General features: G+C 34.9%; 2 protein-coding genes across 3 annotated transcripts in view; one reads left to right on the top strand and one right to left on the bottom strand.

The window, feature by feature from the left end:
* Neurl4 (neuralized E3 ubiquitin protein ligase 4) overlaps positions 1 to 3,608 on the top strand; it is a 37,661-nt gene extending 34,053 nt beyond the window's left edge. Inside the window, exons 29-31 of the mRNA XM_090119920.1 lie at positions 4 to 217; positions 639 to 698; positions 949 to 3,608. Of these exons, the coding sequence (XP_089976046.1) occupies positions 4 to 217; positions 639 to 698; positions 949 to 1,048 (374 nt within the window). The 3' untranslated portion in view covers positions 1,049 to 3,608. The remainder of the gene's footprint in view (positions 1 to 3; positions 218 to 638; positions 699 to 948) is intronic.
* Positions 3,609 to 11,171: 7,563 nt separating this feature from the next.
* Positions 11,172 to 16,523, bottom strand: part of Nep2 (M13 family metallopeptidase neprilysin 2) — a 56,337-nt gene continuing 50,985 nt past the window's right edge. For both annotated transcript variants that reach the window (XM_090119928.1, XM_090119936.1), the window contains exons 10-17: positions 15,624 to 15,808; positions 14,974 to 15,063; positions 14,351 to 14,501; positions 13,629 to 13,797; positions 13,197 to 13,315; positions 12,648 to 12,779; positions 12,005 to 12,145; positions 11,172 to 11,447 (exon numbers count right to left, since the gene is read on the bottom strand). In XM_090119928.1, coding sequence (XP_089976054.1) covers positions 11,247 to 11,447; positions 12,005 to 12,145; positions 12,648 to 12,779; positions 13,197 to 13,315; positions 13,629 to 13,797; positions 14,351 to 14,501; positions 14,974 to 15,063; positions 15,624 to 15,808 — 1,188 coding nt within the window. In that variant the 3' untranslated portion in view covers positions 11,172 to 11,246. The remainder of the gene's footprint in view (positions 11,448 to 12,004; positions 12,146 to 12,647; positions 12,780 to 13,196; positions 13,316 to 13,628; positions 13,798 to 14,350; positions 14,502 to 14,973; positions 15,064 to 15,623; positions 15,809 to 16,523) is intronic.

The raw sequence follows: 16,523 nt of genomic DNA, 5'->3' as shown, positions 1-16,523 counted from the left end.
CAGGGTGGGTTCGCATCGAGCGCATAGACGGCGTGGGTGCAGCCCGTCGTGGCTTCTGGCACGTGGCACGTTCTACCCTCGGAGCTGCACAGGGTGCCCGGGGGGCGGTAATGGGGGCTGCGGGGATTGGGGGTGTGGGGATGGGGGGGTTGGGGGGTGGGGTGCTACGGCGACCACGTGCACTCGCCTCTGCGCTGTCCACCGCACTTGCTGACATGTGAGTAGTGTGCACTGTACATACATCGAGTTAAATGTAAATTATACTTAAACAATATACAGGATATTGATTGTGTTTTTAAGCTATTGCATAGCTTTTATCGCGGGCCTTGAGCGCGGGGACCGAATCGAGAAATTCCGTAACGAAAAACTTCACGCTCCCCACGGGGACGGGCGCGGAGGTGTGGCTTGAAGGCATAGCATGCAATAGCTTTACCGCGGGAGTCCCCGAGTGACACACGTCTTTTTTTTAATGTATGGTTACAAGGTTATGGTTATAAGGGGTTCAGACTAGATAACATGGTTGATTGATTTATTTAGATACATTTTTATTTTTACATATTATAATTGAATTTTCATTTCGCATAGCCTATATTATTTAATTTGCTGTTTGAAATATCATAGGCATGTTATATTTGCAGATGGATGGATGAAGAAGGAAAACCGCATCACACTGTTTTAGCCATAGAAATTGATATTGAGTAAGTAGTTTTTATTATTTTTATTTTATTATTTGAGTCGTTAGTGTAGAATATTTTAGTAAATTCATTTTGTGTTTTAAAAGGTAATAAGTAACTCATTATAGAATTCATCAAGTTATAGATAGTGTCCTATTCAAACTCAATACTTTGTGAAATAGGAAATTTAAAAAGTATATAAAATGCCTACCTACCTACCTCTTTAAGTCAATATTATTTAGTGATTTGTGTCTAAATGTATATATTTCTACAGAGGCAACGAAGCCGAGAAGGACCGTCTCCTAGCGTTCTTAATCTACATGAGATCGCACGTAGTATTCGTGGAAGATAACCCTTTAAGCCTGGATGAATGACTGCCGGCCCGCTGGCTGACCCCCGCAGCCTGGTGACGTGCCCCCTGCCCCAGGGGGTAGAAATGCCCCGGGGGGTACTTAGAGGAATGGCCCATCTTGCCCCCAGGGGATACGTCGAGGAATGCCCCGGGGGGTACTTAGAGGAATTGCCCAACTTACCCCCAGGGGTACTTCGAGGGATGCCCCACTTGCTCCAAGGGTACTTCGAGGGATGTCCCACTTGCTCCAAGGGTACTTCGAGGGATGTCCCACTTGCCCTGGAGGGTACTTCGAGAGATGCCTCTAACTTGCCCCGGGGGTTGTAAAGCGTCAACCAGTATACGTGACCGATAGCCAATGTAATAAGTAAAAAGGAGCGAAATGTAGATAATAAGCCACATTTTACTTCAGAATAGTCACGCTCAAGACAAGAATTGTGCCTGACTTTGGCCTCTAAACGTGTTAGTGTGCCGTTTTGTTGGTTAACTATCTACACCTTTTTACTTACAATGCCGTCTAACCTCGTCGTTGTGAAGGTTAGACGACAAATATATGATGTTCGTAAAGGTCTAGTTATACTGGTTGACTAAAGTGTTGTGATTTGCGGTCAATATAAACGGTCGGTCAACCAGCAGTTACTATAAGAGTTCGTATAAGAATGATGTAATTGTATGCAAGTTATAGGAATCATTCTGGCTGGCCTGTGTTTGCGTTTATATACGTTTTATATTGAGGCAAAATGTATTGGTCTCTTCGGAATTCGGTTGTAGCCTGTAGGTATCGATCGCAAAATGTTTTCTAGTCTGTTTTAAACGTTCGATAAGTAAAATGTATAATCAAATATACAGCTTGTTCACGGGTGCTTTTCGAGCCAGATAAAATTGAACGTTATCGCAATATGCTTAGAGTCGCGTTTTTTGTACCGATTTAATGTCGAAAAAATGGTTTAGTCTAAAGATCTAGAGTCTAAGGGGTTTTAGTATGACGATTAATCAGCGGAAAATTAATTAAATTCTTGCGAAAGGAATATTAGAAAGAGTATAGGTCTTATATAAATGAATATCAATGATATATTGTATTTTATCGAACTTTTAAAGTATATGTGAACCAATCGTATTGTTTAGAAACTAGAGTCCCATCAATTTTACTATACGTTTTTGTGTATGCTTTGAGAAATACTCATAGTGAGATCGCTTTTAAAAAAATGCTAATGTAGGCTGCCGTTCGTCTGTAAGAACTAAGATTACACTCTCGTCACCGGAACGGGAACCTTTTTAATACTTATGTGCGTTTAAATTTAAATATATTAAAAGCGATCTCACATTTAGACTCAGGCCTATCTTAATTCTCATACTGGTGTATTGTAGCAAAAAAGAGTAATAAGTTTAAACTTAATTATAGCTCAAAGTTATAGATATGTGTCGCAATTTCAACATTACAAAGATGTAGTACAGCATTAATAAAATAAATATATAATAGTTTACATATTTATTCAGTCAATAATTGTATGAATAGTAATGGGTGTTGTTAAAATAACATTAATATCTTGATGAAAATATTAAACTGTGTCTTTAAATTTTTAAGATATCTTTATATATAAAAATGAATCGCAAAATGTGTTGGTAAGTGCTTCACACATTTTGCGATTATTTAATACGATTTAGCTTCGCCCGTGGTACATGTTTACGTTTTCTCTACATAAGAACCATCCTCGTACTTCAAGGAATATAATAAAAAAAGAATTATCGAAATCGGTTCAGCCGTTCTCAAGTTATGCGCTTACCAACACATTTTGGGATTCATTTTTATATTATAGATAAGCGAAATTGCGAGGGAGGGAGGGAGGACAATGTACTCATACAATACCTCAAACAAGGGATTGTATGACCGCGTGTGTTTAACAACACCCATGTCTACTGTAACCGTTAGTCTGATTCAATCTATCATATATTAACATAGATATAGATAACACCTATCCGTGTGTTCGTGGAATAGAATCATGTAGGATTCAAGAATCTGATTTAAATTGCAATATACCTTTCCTCTTCTTCTCTATATGTAAGAAGCGTGTAAGAAGATAGTGGAAAAAGGGATAGCATATATTATATGGGGGTTGTAGGCGTGTGATTCGGGTATTTATATCATTTATATTAGCTGGTAGCTTTGTTGCTAATTATAGTTAGAGAACTTCAAAAGCAATTGCGATGGGTTATATAAATATATTCCTGTACGCACATTATTAAGGTGACGCGAGATATTCGTCCCTTACAAATGTATTTGGTTTAGTTGTGTAAGCTATTTATTTCTGCAGTATTAAGGCATGTGAAGCATATACGTACTAGGTTTTAGTTTAATATCATCGAATATTACTTAGGCGCTATTTTGTTATGTTCATAGCTTAAGCTTACAGTTGTAGACAGAGAATGTTCAAAGGGAAATGTGAGGGAGGGAGGGAGGTTAATGTATTTAAATGTTTTGTTTAGTATTTCTTTTATTTTTGTATGTTTGTTTGGCTTTAGATAAAATTATTGAACTGGTGTAACTAAAACCACAATTATTTTGATGTGGCGAGCTATCTAATATTATATCTAATATTATAATAATAATCCTCAGTGATATTATAAAAATTAAAGGGTGTTTGTCTGTTTGTCTCTCTTTTTAATTGACTGTATGTCTTTCACGTCGCAGCGGAGCTATGTTATGCTAATTATCTATGTGTCTGGAGATACATAGTTAGGATTTAGGAAGCTAGTGACCTAGGTTACTTTCCCCGCGAAAAAACATGTAATGGGAATTTCCCAGAACTACGTTATAAATTATAATAATAAAATTTTAATTTTTTTCACGTTTCGATTGGGATACCTACAACATACATGCAGTATACATATAAATTTAATTTGTAGTTAATTTATTTAATACGTCTCTATAACATTCTCTGTCCGCGACGCAATACTCCTGTCTTTTGCCACCGCGGAAGATTCTGTGATATTTATACTTTGCAAGCTCGAATGTAAATGTTTAATGTGTATTATAGAAGATATATCAATGTCGAGTTACTCATATTATGTGTATTTAGGTGTACATATAAATGGCGGGTCCGTGCCGACGGAGTTTAGTTTGGTTTAGTAGTCGAGTAAAGTGCGATGCCATACCGAAAGACACATCTACCTTTACCATTTTAAAACTCATAGAAATAATCAGCTTGTAAACCTCTTTTACTCTCAAACGTAACTTTTTCATCTAGTATCAATAGTGAATGGGATTTCTAGATTATTATCGATGTGTATTAACGTAAAATATATACCAATCGTATCAGTTAGGGTTACACAGCTATGTGTATTTTAAACAGATTTATATTTTAGGTATATGTGTATTGCGCGGGAGCGGGTTAGCTGTATATGATAAAACAGATTTTATAATCGTGTAACAATCTTTACACGGGGTTTTATTTTGTTCATACAATGATTTTTAATTTAAAAAATTAAATTAGGATTATTATAGAGTTTGGAAATCATTGATTTTTTGGTTTGGTAATATCACAGGAAAATTCTAAAACGCGTTATTTCAAATTGTTACACCACGCAGCTACAGGCTCGCTCGCTCCCGTGAGTTTTTAAAATTTTATCTGAATGTACGTAGAGGCTCTATTTTCACCGTATCACTTATCTCTCAAATCTCAATCACACTTGTATTTTAAAATGTAATTGTGAAATACTGGATTATATAATATGGAATAAATTATTGGTGTTGTGTTACCAATATCCAGTATGTAAGGAGTATATTGGAAGTTATCAATAGATAGTACACGTAGATATTGTTCAGTAGTCGAATACTCTAGTATTGACAACGAAGGTCGGATAGTTTCACTCGAATGCTACAAAACTAATTACAACATGTTGCTTTGCGAACCCTGCATACACGCCATAGCGATGGGACTGTTTTATTATTAAATATTAAATAAAAATTGTCATTCGGAAATTATAATGTTTATAGTATATCTTAATCTTGTAAATTATATGAACAAAATTTTTGGTTGATCGCCTCTCTGCCCGGTGGAGACGAATAAAAAAAATATCTCGTTCTGGCAGGACGCAGAAAGCTAATCACTCTTGTCTCTAAAAAAATCGATTGGTAAAACAAATGTATGCATAATACATCTGCCCCTTTACCCCACTAGGGGACATGGGACTTAACACTTCCATCGCTCGATGTTACTTTGCGCTTCTCATAATTATTTATTTTCGATTTAGCTACATTTAGTCATTGTTTAATCTTAGATTACTAAAAGTGTATATAATATTGTTTTATACGAATATATTATGTGTTGTAAATTAGGTGTTTAGTGTTTTTTAAAATTACCAAAGTCGGGAGCCAATGTAGTTGGTGACGTCCGAAATGTATTGGTCCAATTGTTGGCTAGTTTGGATCTTGTTCCAATAAACATTGGTTTTTACTGCACTGCATTTTAACACTAACCTAGCTTCGCATAATACCTGCTGCCAATATATTTTCAAATACCAAATATAGTTTTATACATTTTTTTCTCTTAAAGTCGACTAAACAGACTTATTTACTTATGTATACAAATACTTTAATTATTTACGTGTTTTAAAACATTATTTACTTTCATCACAAAAATGCTAAAGCAATTGAGAAATAATAATTGTGAAACCAAAAATGTATTATTTTAGTGTTTACCAAGTTTGCATGTAACTTGTTTAAATGTCTAGCCAAGTGAATTCGCTGGAAATATAAATTGTCTGTTTATTAATCAACAGAATGTGTTTTTTTGATCCTGTTTCTTTGATTTGGGACAGATTTTGATGTAAACATACTATTAAAATTGCTAAAAGCACGTATAACTAATGATTGTTCCTCCAATGGTTCGTCTAAATTCGAAAGGAACTTCGATCCTTGTTCATTGGTTCCTAGCATTGTATAAATGGACCAAAATCAACATCTGTCCTACTTCAATATACTACTCCTACAAATGCTTCGCTGCTTACAATGTACGATGCAACGAGTGTACATGAGATGTATCGTAATGTTGATGATGACAAGCGTGTAGTGTACGAATGATATTTTCGGAACAATAAATTTATTGTAAATTCATGGATGTCTTTTATTTATCACTCCTCCCACTTTTTTGACTATGCTCAAATAATGCAGGATAAAAAATTTACCTCAACTATGATCACGCCAATCCTAATTTGCTTAAATCATTTTGAATTTCAGAAATAATTCATTATAAAAATATTTGCTTATAGTAAAAAATTAAATGAAAATTTGTTGCAAAAATCCTTGCTAAAAGTCACAAACAATAATTAAGGCCAGAGATAATACTGATACAGAATGAGAATAATATGCAGATGATACTGAACAGAATGAGAATAACTCCTTAGAATTATTATTATTTGAAACTTGCTAATTTACTTTGAAAGCCAACACACGCACAACTACTGCAGCAGTCATCACAAAATAGGTAACCAAATTGTAAGCAAGTAGTCGCCTGTGATTAATCTTATCAAAAGCTTTCCTATAGGCTATAGTCATGTGTAGACTTCCAAAAACATTACATTCAATTAAAAAAAAAGAATTTTTTTTGCAGAGCAACTATGGAGTTTCTTGCCGGTTCTTCTCCATACTGCATTCCAAATCGGTGGTAACTGTTTAAAAAATGTTATGACGATTCAAAAGTGCATTCTAAGAAGGCTAATTGAATAAATATGTATTTGAGTTTGCAATAATATTGTAATCTTGCCAAAATTCAGTTGCGTAGGGGAGACCGGGTACAAAAGTAACACTTTGTACTTGTACCCTGATTTCTGACTGGGTGTTACTGTTATCATTAAATTAATATAACCATATATAAATTTAGTTTATATTCTTTACACTAGCACCTCAATTTATTATATTATGTAGTGTTTTATATTCATAAAGTAAATTTAAAAAAAAATAGTCAGTTGTTACTTTCGACCCCGTAAGCAGGTCGAAAGTAACACGTCGTGGGTCGAAAGTAACAAGACAAAGGGGTTAGTAATTAATACAATATTATGATGGTAAATCAACAAATTATTTGTTTAAAGACTTTGTATTAATAACACATATCAACTTTTGTATTTTAAATGTAATACTTGCAAATATAATACAAAACAATCGATAAAAAATATACGAAGTTCAAGTCATGAGATTAATTAAGGGAATCATTCTTTTATAATTAAAAATTCTGCATCCCGCATCCATCCACTAGCATTCCCAGCTCCAGCACAACCAACAGGACCCTCGGCAATACGAAAAAAGCGGAATGTGTTCTCCTAGCCTAGAGCATTAATGGCAACAGCAACAGTTACTAATTTCCAGGCTCTGCTAAGGTTATGGCACCTACTTGTTTAATCCCTTTTTAATCTACAATTTTGATAGGTTTTTGGACGGTGGTCGTCCATATTCCAAGTATCTTTTGGCTCAAATTGGTACCTTTCCCAATACCTCAGCAAGGTTATCAATAAAATTATTCACATTATGCTGGTTGATGGAGATAACTGAAAATAAACTGCAGAGCACTCGATTAAATAGTCGCCTAGATTACCTTACTTGTTATTAGTTAATCTCGATCGACGCAAGGTAGCTGCACTAGTATTACGGCTTATATTTTTTTTTATAAATCTATATAATGTTACATGGCAAATATTATATTTTTGCATCTTTCAAAATGCTCTTCAGCCGTGTTGGTAATTCCTCGATCAGTAGTTCTAATGCGTTGTCGCGGCATTCTGTTGAAGTAAAGATGTACATAAAAATATACAAAATCATAATGGGACAAAAATAACATGTTACTTTTGTACCCATAGGGCTATGTTACTTTTGTACCCGTCTATATTTTTGCCAAGACGTGCAACAAAACTTTAAAACGGAACGTGCTACATAAAAATGATTATGAGCAATGTACAATTACTCTAATCAAGAATGGATATGCAAACATTCAGATTTCTATCATCCTTTTAAGACTACGTAAACGGTTAATAAAAAAATGTCGAAAATCTTACTTTTGATTCGTGAAAACACGTAGCGTCCTGTCACACAGCCTAACAGCGCGTGGTGCACGCGGCGAATGAATACAATTAAGGGGGACGCTCTCGGCTATCGCCTGACAGAGGCTAAGCGGTGTTCGCCCATTGGATAAATCTAGAGAGCATTTGTTACTTTCGACCCACCGTTACTTTTGTACCCGGTCTCCCCTACTCTCGGCAAAGTGCTTCGAGACACTAATGATATCTGTATTAGAACTAAAGCAACCTACTATTAACTAGTTAGTTGTTCTTTCTGTTCCATTGTTTTCCCAGATACAAACTGATGATGGACAGTTTGTATCTCTTTTTTATAAAAAATAATGCCATATTACCATCCACCATTCTATAAGACATACCTAATTACCTAGTCCTCCACTTAGATTTGTTTCATATAATAAATATTTGAGCCCGACCTAGTCAGATTTACTTATTAATCTATTGAGAGAGTAATGCTTAGGATCAAAGGAAATAAAGGACAAAGGAAGGGAGAAAAGTAAAACACAAAATTATAAATTTATACTGTATTCGGTGTATTCATGTTTCACAACAAAGTGTTCTATATCTATTTGCTTATTCTATAATATATCACTGTTATTAACTTGTGAGGCAATACCGTGGCTCTATACCAACCCGCTAAACATCTTCATTTTTAATGTTAAAATCTTATCAAAAGAGATCAAATCGAGGATCTTTTAATATGAAGTATTAGAGATTTGTTTAGCGAGCGATAAAACAGTTTTAGTCAATGAATTGAGAAATTCCCTAACGTAGAGTGTACTCATAGTAATAGCCCAGAATTTTAGTTTTTGTGTAGGTACCTAACTATAGGATGCTTACAAGATAGTGTGTTATAAATTTTTATAGCATTTGAATACCGTAAAACCAAACATATCAAATTCAGATAGTGTGTTGATATTGATCGGTGTTTAACTGTAGGTATGTTCATCATGTGCAAAACCCTGGACTAAACTTGGCTACACCCTTGTTCGGGACTTAGGACTTAACTTTAAAATACTTAGGGCATGATAGACTAACAGTCAAATCCGCTAATTTAGGTACTCTTGTATATTTCATTAATTCGTTTCTCTTATGTTACACGTTGTTTTGTTGTTCAACGCTAATAAGTAACGACCGTTAAACTATGAAACATCTAAATACATTCTTAAACATACACATAAAACAAACAGTGACGTGTGATATTTAAAGAGACTTGAAAACCACTGAACTCACAATGAGATTGTTCTGAAAATGTATGTATATATTCGTCTTGTATTCAAATACGATACACTATATTTATGTTGTTAATTTAATGCAATAGTTAATACAGATATCTTCTATAATATTTTATATCGTCATGTTATGCGCTATATGTCCAAAATTTTAAACGAATATTCATACACTTCAGAAATATAAAAATTTATTGAATAGTGTTTATTGTGAAGAAACACACTGCGAGAAAGTAAAGCATATAGTCTTAGAACAGTGTTCTTAGCAGCCTATCGTAATAAATACCTAGCTACTAGTCTATCTATCAATTCATATATTTATGTATAGCGAGAGATCTTGAGTCTAAACAATAAATATATGAATACTACAATACACATTAACCCTAAGCTTAAGTAACATCAAAATTCGACTGCTGAAAGAAACAACGAGAAAAGCGTCCTTTTCCTTTGTGAAATTTGTAAAAATAATGTAGGTATGGCAAACAAACTTAAAAATTGATCCAGATATCAAAATGTTTGTAATAGACCTTATGTCGCGTATTTAAAAACAAACAAGAAATTACTTTTTGTTACAAAAAAAAATAAAAAAAAGTTAAATGTTAACAATAAATCTACAAGGGAAAAGAACTCATTTGTACTTGTAATAACAAGTGTTAACACTATACCCGTCGAATTTCCATCGTCAGTCTAAAATCTCACCGAGTCGATACAATCGTAAGATAAAAACGTCTAAAACAACATCAAGTACATTTAAAATACAATTTTTTTGCACGTTTTTGTGCTTATAATTAGATTTAAATAGAGCGAAATTTTTGTTTCAAGATGAAAAGTTGTAGATATTACCAATATTAAAAATAAAATATTTTTAGTTGGTTTAAAAATCAATTTTCATAGAACGATTATATCCTTTACCAATTACCATCGATGTTTAGTATTGTTGTAAAGAAAATAGATTTCAATTTCTTTTTTTTATATATTTTTAATTTTTTTTAGCAATTTTAATGTGACAGACAGACATACAAACGTCAAACAGGTGATTATAGTTGAAATAAATCTAAGAACTTTACAACAAACACCCCATTTATTGTCATCCCGTCCTCACTACGGGAGTACAATTAAATTAACTTTTTAACTCTTTAAATAAAAAATAAACTAAAAGTATCAAAAATAATCATTAGTGTTTTTTTTTAATAATTTATAAAAATACAATATCATAAAAGGTCTGAGTATAAAATTCAGATCAGTAACAAAAATAAGAGCATTGAGAAGAAAAAAATAACGATAGAAAAGTGAGAAAATTATTTTTTTCACTCGCTATCCTAAAAGAACATACATCTATAAAATATACTAATCATAAAGAATGAGGTTAAATTTAATATTAAATCACAAAAAAAAGAAACAATGTCACAAAATTTCAAAACAAAAAAAGTATTCTAAAGGAATAAAAACTACTAAAAATTAATAAACAAAAATACAATTCAGTACATTAATAAGTACATATACAGTTAGTGGTGTAACCAGACATTATACTTAAGGAGGGGGGAGGTTATCTAAGATGTATTTTGTACAGGATACTAAATACGAACTATTATCACCCCCCGTTATTTACCAATTACTCTTGCAAGCTATTGTTTCCCCCCCCCCCCCATTTCTTTTCTACACTGTACTTTCATTTGTCCCCCTTGTGATATACTGCTTGCAACACTAGTATCCCCTATCTACCCTTCCACTTGACGAATGTTCCTTTAAAACCTCGAGAATCTTTGAGTCAAGTCAACTTACACTTACTCATCTATATCCCCCCCTCTTCTAACTAATCTATATTAACTCCCTCCCCCTCTAACTGTTACACCCTACTGTATTTATCCGGGTTAGCTAAGCCTATGCTAATAATACAGGCTTTCCCCCCTTCCCCTGTCCCCCAACTTACCACACCTTGCATTTAGCAGCGGGGTTCATGGGCGCGTGGGGGGGGCACTTGAAGTCAACAGCGAACTCGTCCATGTTGGACATTGGACCTTGGACGCGGAATCGTCCAGGCGCGTGGAAGCCGGTCGTGATGCGCATCTTGATGGACTCGTTGCGGTACACTGAGCACCAGGTGTTGGCAGCGCTGAGCCAAAACATCTGGAATGTATTGTGTATTTATAGACATGCTTAGCTAAAACATCTGGAAGGGGTATATTGGTTAGATAGAAAGTATAGTAATAGTCTGACAGTCATCTGGAAATATATTTGCGGTATCGGACATCGGTTAGCCAGGACATCTGGAATTTATGTATTTATATTATCTGTGTATATAATGCATTTCCAAAATTCACAGTAACATCTACTTCACTAACTAATAACTACTGACCATAAAATATAATATTTTTCATAGTAATCTAAAAAAAACTGTGTCAATACAAATTATTAGTCAAAAGAAAAAAAAAATGATACTTGATGGCTGATAAATCTATATATAGTTTTAAATAAATACTTACATAGAGGTAGGTAATTATTTATACCCAGACACAGAGCAAACATCTATGTTCATCATCCAAATATTTTCCCCGGGTGGGAATCGAACCCACGACCTCTGGCTTGGAAGTTGGAAGGCAGGGGAACTACCAACAAAACTAACCGACCAGTGAAATTCATATTACCCCCTCCCCTTGTCCCCCTTCCCTTTTCCCCCCACCCACCTGTCTGGGCGAATATTTCTCCAACCCCGGCAAACGTGGCTCGTCTCCATGGCGACGCATCCAAGCCGCATACGCATAATACGCTTCCTTGATACCGCCGTTGTCAGCTATGTTCTCGCCTTGTGTGTTCACGCCGTTCAGCTGGGGATATCATTTGTCCATTTATAAAGTATATTATGTATGTAATATATTACGAAAAGTGTACCAGACATCCTGTACTATATTTATCATCGATTTATCGAATATCGAGAGAACAGAGTACAGAAACTCGTTACTCTTTTTTACAAGTATTTTTAAATTAGCAGCATTTCAGATTATCGCAATAGACTTAATAGTTACTCTTTGTATTAGTATCACTAGTACAAAACAGAATTTAAATTCATTGTCTGCTAACTATCCTGTAAAAATAGGTTGATTTTATATATTTAAACTTTTATCTATATGAAATCTAAAGTAACCAAGTAAGTTTAACTTTTTAAGGTGGTGTAATGGAAAATAGTAATTAACTATTTCTCATAAACGAGCTGGAGTAAAATGCTGATCCAAACAATAAAATTTCATACACATTTGAACCATCCATTCATCTACATCCTCCCAGTAAAACAACAAAAAATAAATTCAATAAAAATAAAAATAAACTTACATTCATGCCAACTTCCTTCACAGTATAGTTGGAGTACTGGTCAATGATGCACTTGGCCTTCTCCAAATACTTCTGTTTGGTCACCTCTTGCCACCAGTCAACTAGATTACCATTCTTGTCAAATTGGCGACCCTGGAAAACATCCGTCATCAACAGCTGAGGCAATTAATCATCACCATCAGTTCATCACCCTCCCTACCGACCCTGCTTCATCACCAGATAATATAATTGAATTATCCGGTCATGATTGGTTCTCTGTCCGTCTTTTGTTAGTAGGTTAGTGTTTTAGTAGAGAGTTAGTACGAAAGTGTTATAAGCATAGATTTGGTTATGTTTTTTAGAAGAGCGAAATAAATTTTGTCAAAGTGCTGTTCTAGAATTTGCCATTTTACGTATCATATTTTTTGTTAGTTTTTAAAGTGCTGATGAAGAATTTGCCATAAAATCACCATTTTTTTGTGAGTAAATCGTTCAAATTATTTACCAGTGCATTTCCCGAAACCAAGCGAAGAATATAAAGCAGTTTAAACTTCTACTGTTTTACCCTACCTGGTCATCGAACCCGTGAGTGATTTCATGTCCAATGACGAAGCCGATAGCTCCGTAGTTCATGTATGCGGGGCGCTTGGCTGAGAAGAACGTGCCTTGGAGGATACCCGCTGGGAATTCTGCGGTATTATAATAAATAAATAGATTAATAAATTACTTAATTATGTGTTTTTGTGGCAGCCCTAATTTGGCAAATGTGAGTTGCAACCCTGTGGTTTACAAAATTAATGACGCTTTCGTGTTACGAAAATTGACTATCAGGTACGGGATATGAGTAACCAATATGTAAAAAAATAACAAGAAAGTCGGTATTTGTTGGAAAATGAGGAAACTCCTAAAATTAGAAAATATTTTCCACCTCTTACAATAAAAAATGATTTCTGTTTACTTTTCTCAAGACAAAAAAAAACTCCGAAACGGCTTAACACTTACGGATGCTGTTCTCAATAGAGGAATAGAACGCGTTCACAATGGCCGGTCTGCCGTGAGTCACCCAGTCAGTCTTGTTGACGGGTTCGCGCAATTTGCTGAACAGGTACTCAGTGCCGAACAGCGTGAGGTTCAGCACTGACTCCATCAGTTTGTCAGTGGACATCTCCAACTGAGAAGGAGGTTCAGTGTCAGCCTTTTGTTAGATAAGTTTGTTCTTAGACATGTAACTTTCTTTAAAGTCTTAATAAAGTAGATATCTTATATAAATCTCGTGTCACAATGTTTGTCCTCAATGGACTCCTAAACCACTTAACCGATTATAATAAAATTCGCACAGTGTGCAGTTCACACAATTGTGCAGTTCGATCCAACTTGAGAGAGCGAAGCCGGGGCGGACCGCTAGTAAATGTATATATGCTATACTATGCTATGGATATGGTCGAGATATGCTAACGTTGTTAGAAACTGAATAGTCAACTGGAAAAATCAAGGTACTTTAACTGGGGGAGTTTAAGTTAAGGCACAGGCTCTGAAAAAGGAGTCACTCTGTTCTAAGATTGGTAACAGTCGAATGAGAAGCTTCCTCCTGTTTTTTGAAGTCAGTTTAAAATGTGGTGTCGTTTGATTATTGTGAATCAATAACTAGAACTATTTTTAGTTTAAGAGCTGAACTATGTTTGGTTTAGGATGTTTGTGTGTATGTGTGTCTGTCTGTAACTCACCCCGGAATAGAACTCAGTGAGCTTGTCGTTATCCAGTAGCTCATTGGGGTATGCGATATGAGCGGCCATTGCTTGTGCTTTATCGAGTGCAGCCTGACGTGTCATGGCGTCCATCCATTCCACCTCTGAGAGAGTCTTGCTGAATTGTTGTCTGTAAGTCGGTAAATAGATAGATCATTAATATTTCAAGAAAAGTGGTAGTGTTGCACTACCCATTTATTTTATTTTATATCTATTCCTCTACTGTTCCAAAGGTTGTCTGGAAGAAATCGCTCTAAAGCGATAAGACCGCCACGTACTTAGTTTAATCTTTAATCTTTAAGTGTTTGTGTTTCTTTTTTTTATTCTTTTTAAGAGCAATAAAGGATTGATAAATAAATAATAAATTATTGAGAATAGAATTTCGATGAATGGAAGTAAGGACAACCTATTTTGTCATACAGTGCTAGTCTTAACTTGACAAAAATATGTGAAAATTTGACTCAGGACTTCATGGCTGATTGATGTTGCATGAATTCGATATTTGAATTGGGTTTATAGAAAAAAAAATCCAATAAGTCAATACAATTTTTTTATCATATCTAAAATATGTATCCATAAACCTTGATGAAGAAATTCCTTACCTGATATCATCTACCATCTCCAAAGCTTTGGCCTTAGAATTTTCGTTGAAATATTTTCGGATATAGAGGGCTCCCACAGCGATGGACATACTGTAAAAAAGAATATTTAAGTAAATAAAAATTGTCGTTTATCTCAGAGGTGATTATGTGAGTATGTATGAGATGACTGGGTGGTTGGTTCATTGAAATGTTCTTCGGATGGTGTGGTCCCTGTGCGGTGTAAGTACATGATCTGACATAGATTGGCGTAAAGGGTCAGTTTCGTGTGAGTGAAGTGTTCTTCGGTTGGTGTATTCTCATCTAGCATTGTGAGATGGATATGTGGTGTTCGTGCATATTATGTACTAGCGGTCCGCCCCGGCTTCGCCCGTGGTACATATTTACGTTTTCTCTACATAAAAACCACCCTCGTACTTCAAGGAATATAATAAAAAAAGAATTATCTAAATCGGTTCAGCCGTTCTCGAGTTATGCGCTTACCAACACATTTTGCGATTCATTTTTATATATAAGAAGATGTTCATGTGTGTAGCACATGCACTAGCTGAGAATGTATGTGTACATTTTTCTGCTCTATCGTATTACTCTAAGGAGTTGATGTGTATGACCCAGTTCTGAAGTGTTCGTATGTATGTGTGTATGTCTCTCACCTAGCACTAGTAGTATCAGCGCACTCCTTCCACCTGCTCTCTCGCTCAGTCTTCCCAGACAGTGCAGTGACGTAAGCCAGTTGACGTCTACGTAACTCCTCAGTAAGGTACGAGACACTGGCGCCAGCTACTCGCCACATTACGTAGTTCGCTTGTACTCGCTTGGGCGTGTTCTCTAGGAGGATCTGGTGGTTTATGGGCATTTTGATGATCTTGGTATATTATTTAAATAAATATATTTACATTGAGGTATTATTATAGAGAGGACACCACGAACAAAATCTGTGTAACAAGCGCGGCGGCGCGGGGGGGGGGGAGTGAGTCATACACTTTGTAGATATTCTGCCTCTTATTACTTATAAATTAATACCAATCAATGTAACAAATAAATATTGTTTGTCTTATTAAAAAAATATGAATAAACTTATCAATAAAACCAATCAATGTGACAAAAAAATGGTTTGAGACGATTGACTCTAATTCCTGTTAGAAAAAGTGTAGTAGCATAGTAACTCAATGATTATTTAAGATTTATGTAAACCAATTTGTTTATAGGAATATTGAAATATAGGTCTTCTTGCGAAAAGTAGTAAAACTGACGGATAAAGGATTAAGATATGCTGTGTTAAAGTAATTGAGGAGTTTTTAGTTCTAGGTTGGAAAAGGTTGAGAATATGAAAATAAAGATAAACAAATTTGGATGTTTTCTGTAGGAGTACCTGATAGGCTTTGATTACTGTTTTGTTTTAAGGAAATACAAAAATGTTTATTTTTGCCAAAAGGCAAATCCATTAGTAAAAAAAACATTGCCAATACTAAAGATATATCCTTTAATTTAAGGAATGTTTTTACAATTCTTTTTTGTGTGTTTTTAAGTAGCACCTGGTGGGTGAAGTAATT

The sequence above is a fragment of the Colias eurytheme genome, chromosome 1 (assembly GCF_061535395.1).
Source record: "Colias eurytheme isolate Ceu_HAF_F1 chromosome 1, ilColEury1 Martin Lab GWU primary, whole genome shotgun sequence".
NCBI classification, from domain to species: Eukaryota; Metazoa; Arthropoda; class Insecta; order Lepidoptera; family Pieridae; genus Colias; species Colias eurytheme.
This window is presented reverse-complemented; position numbering and strand designations above follow the sequence as displayed.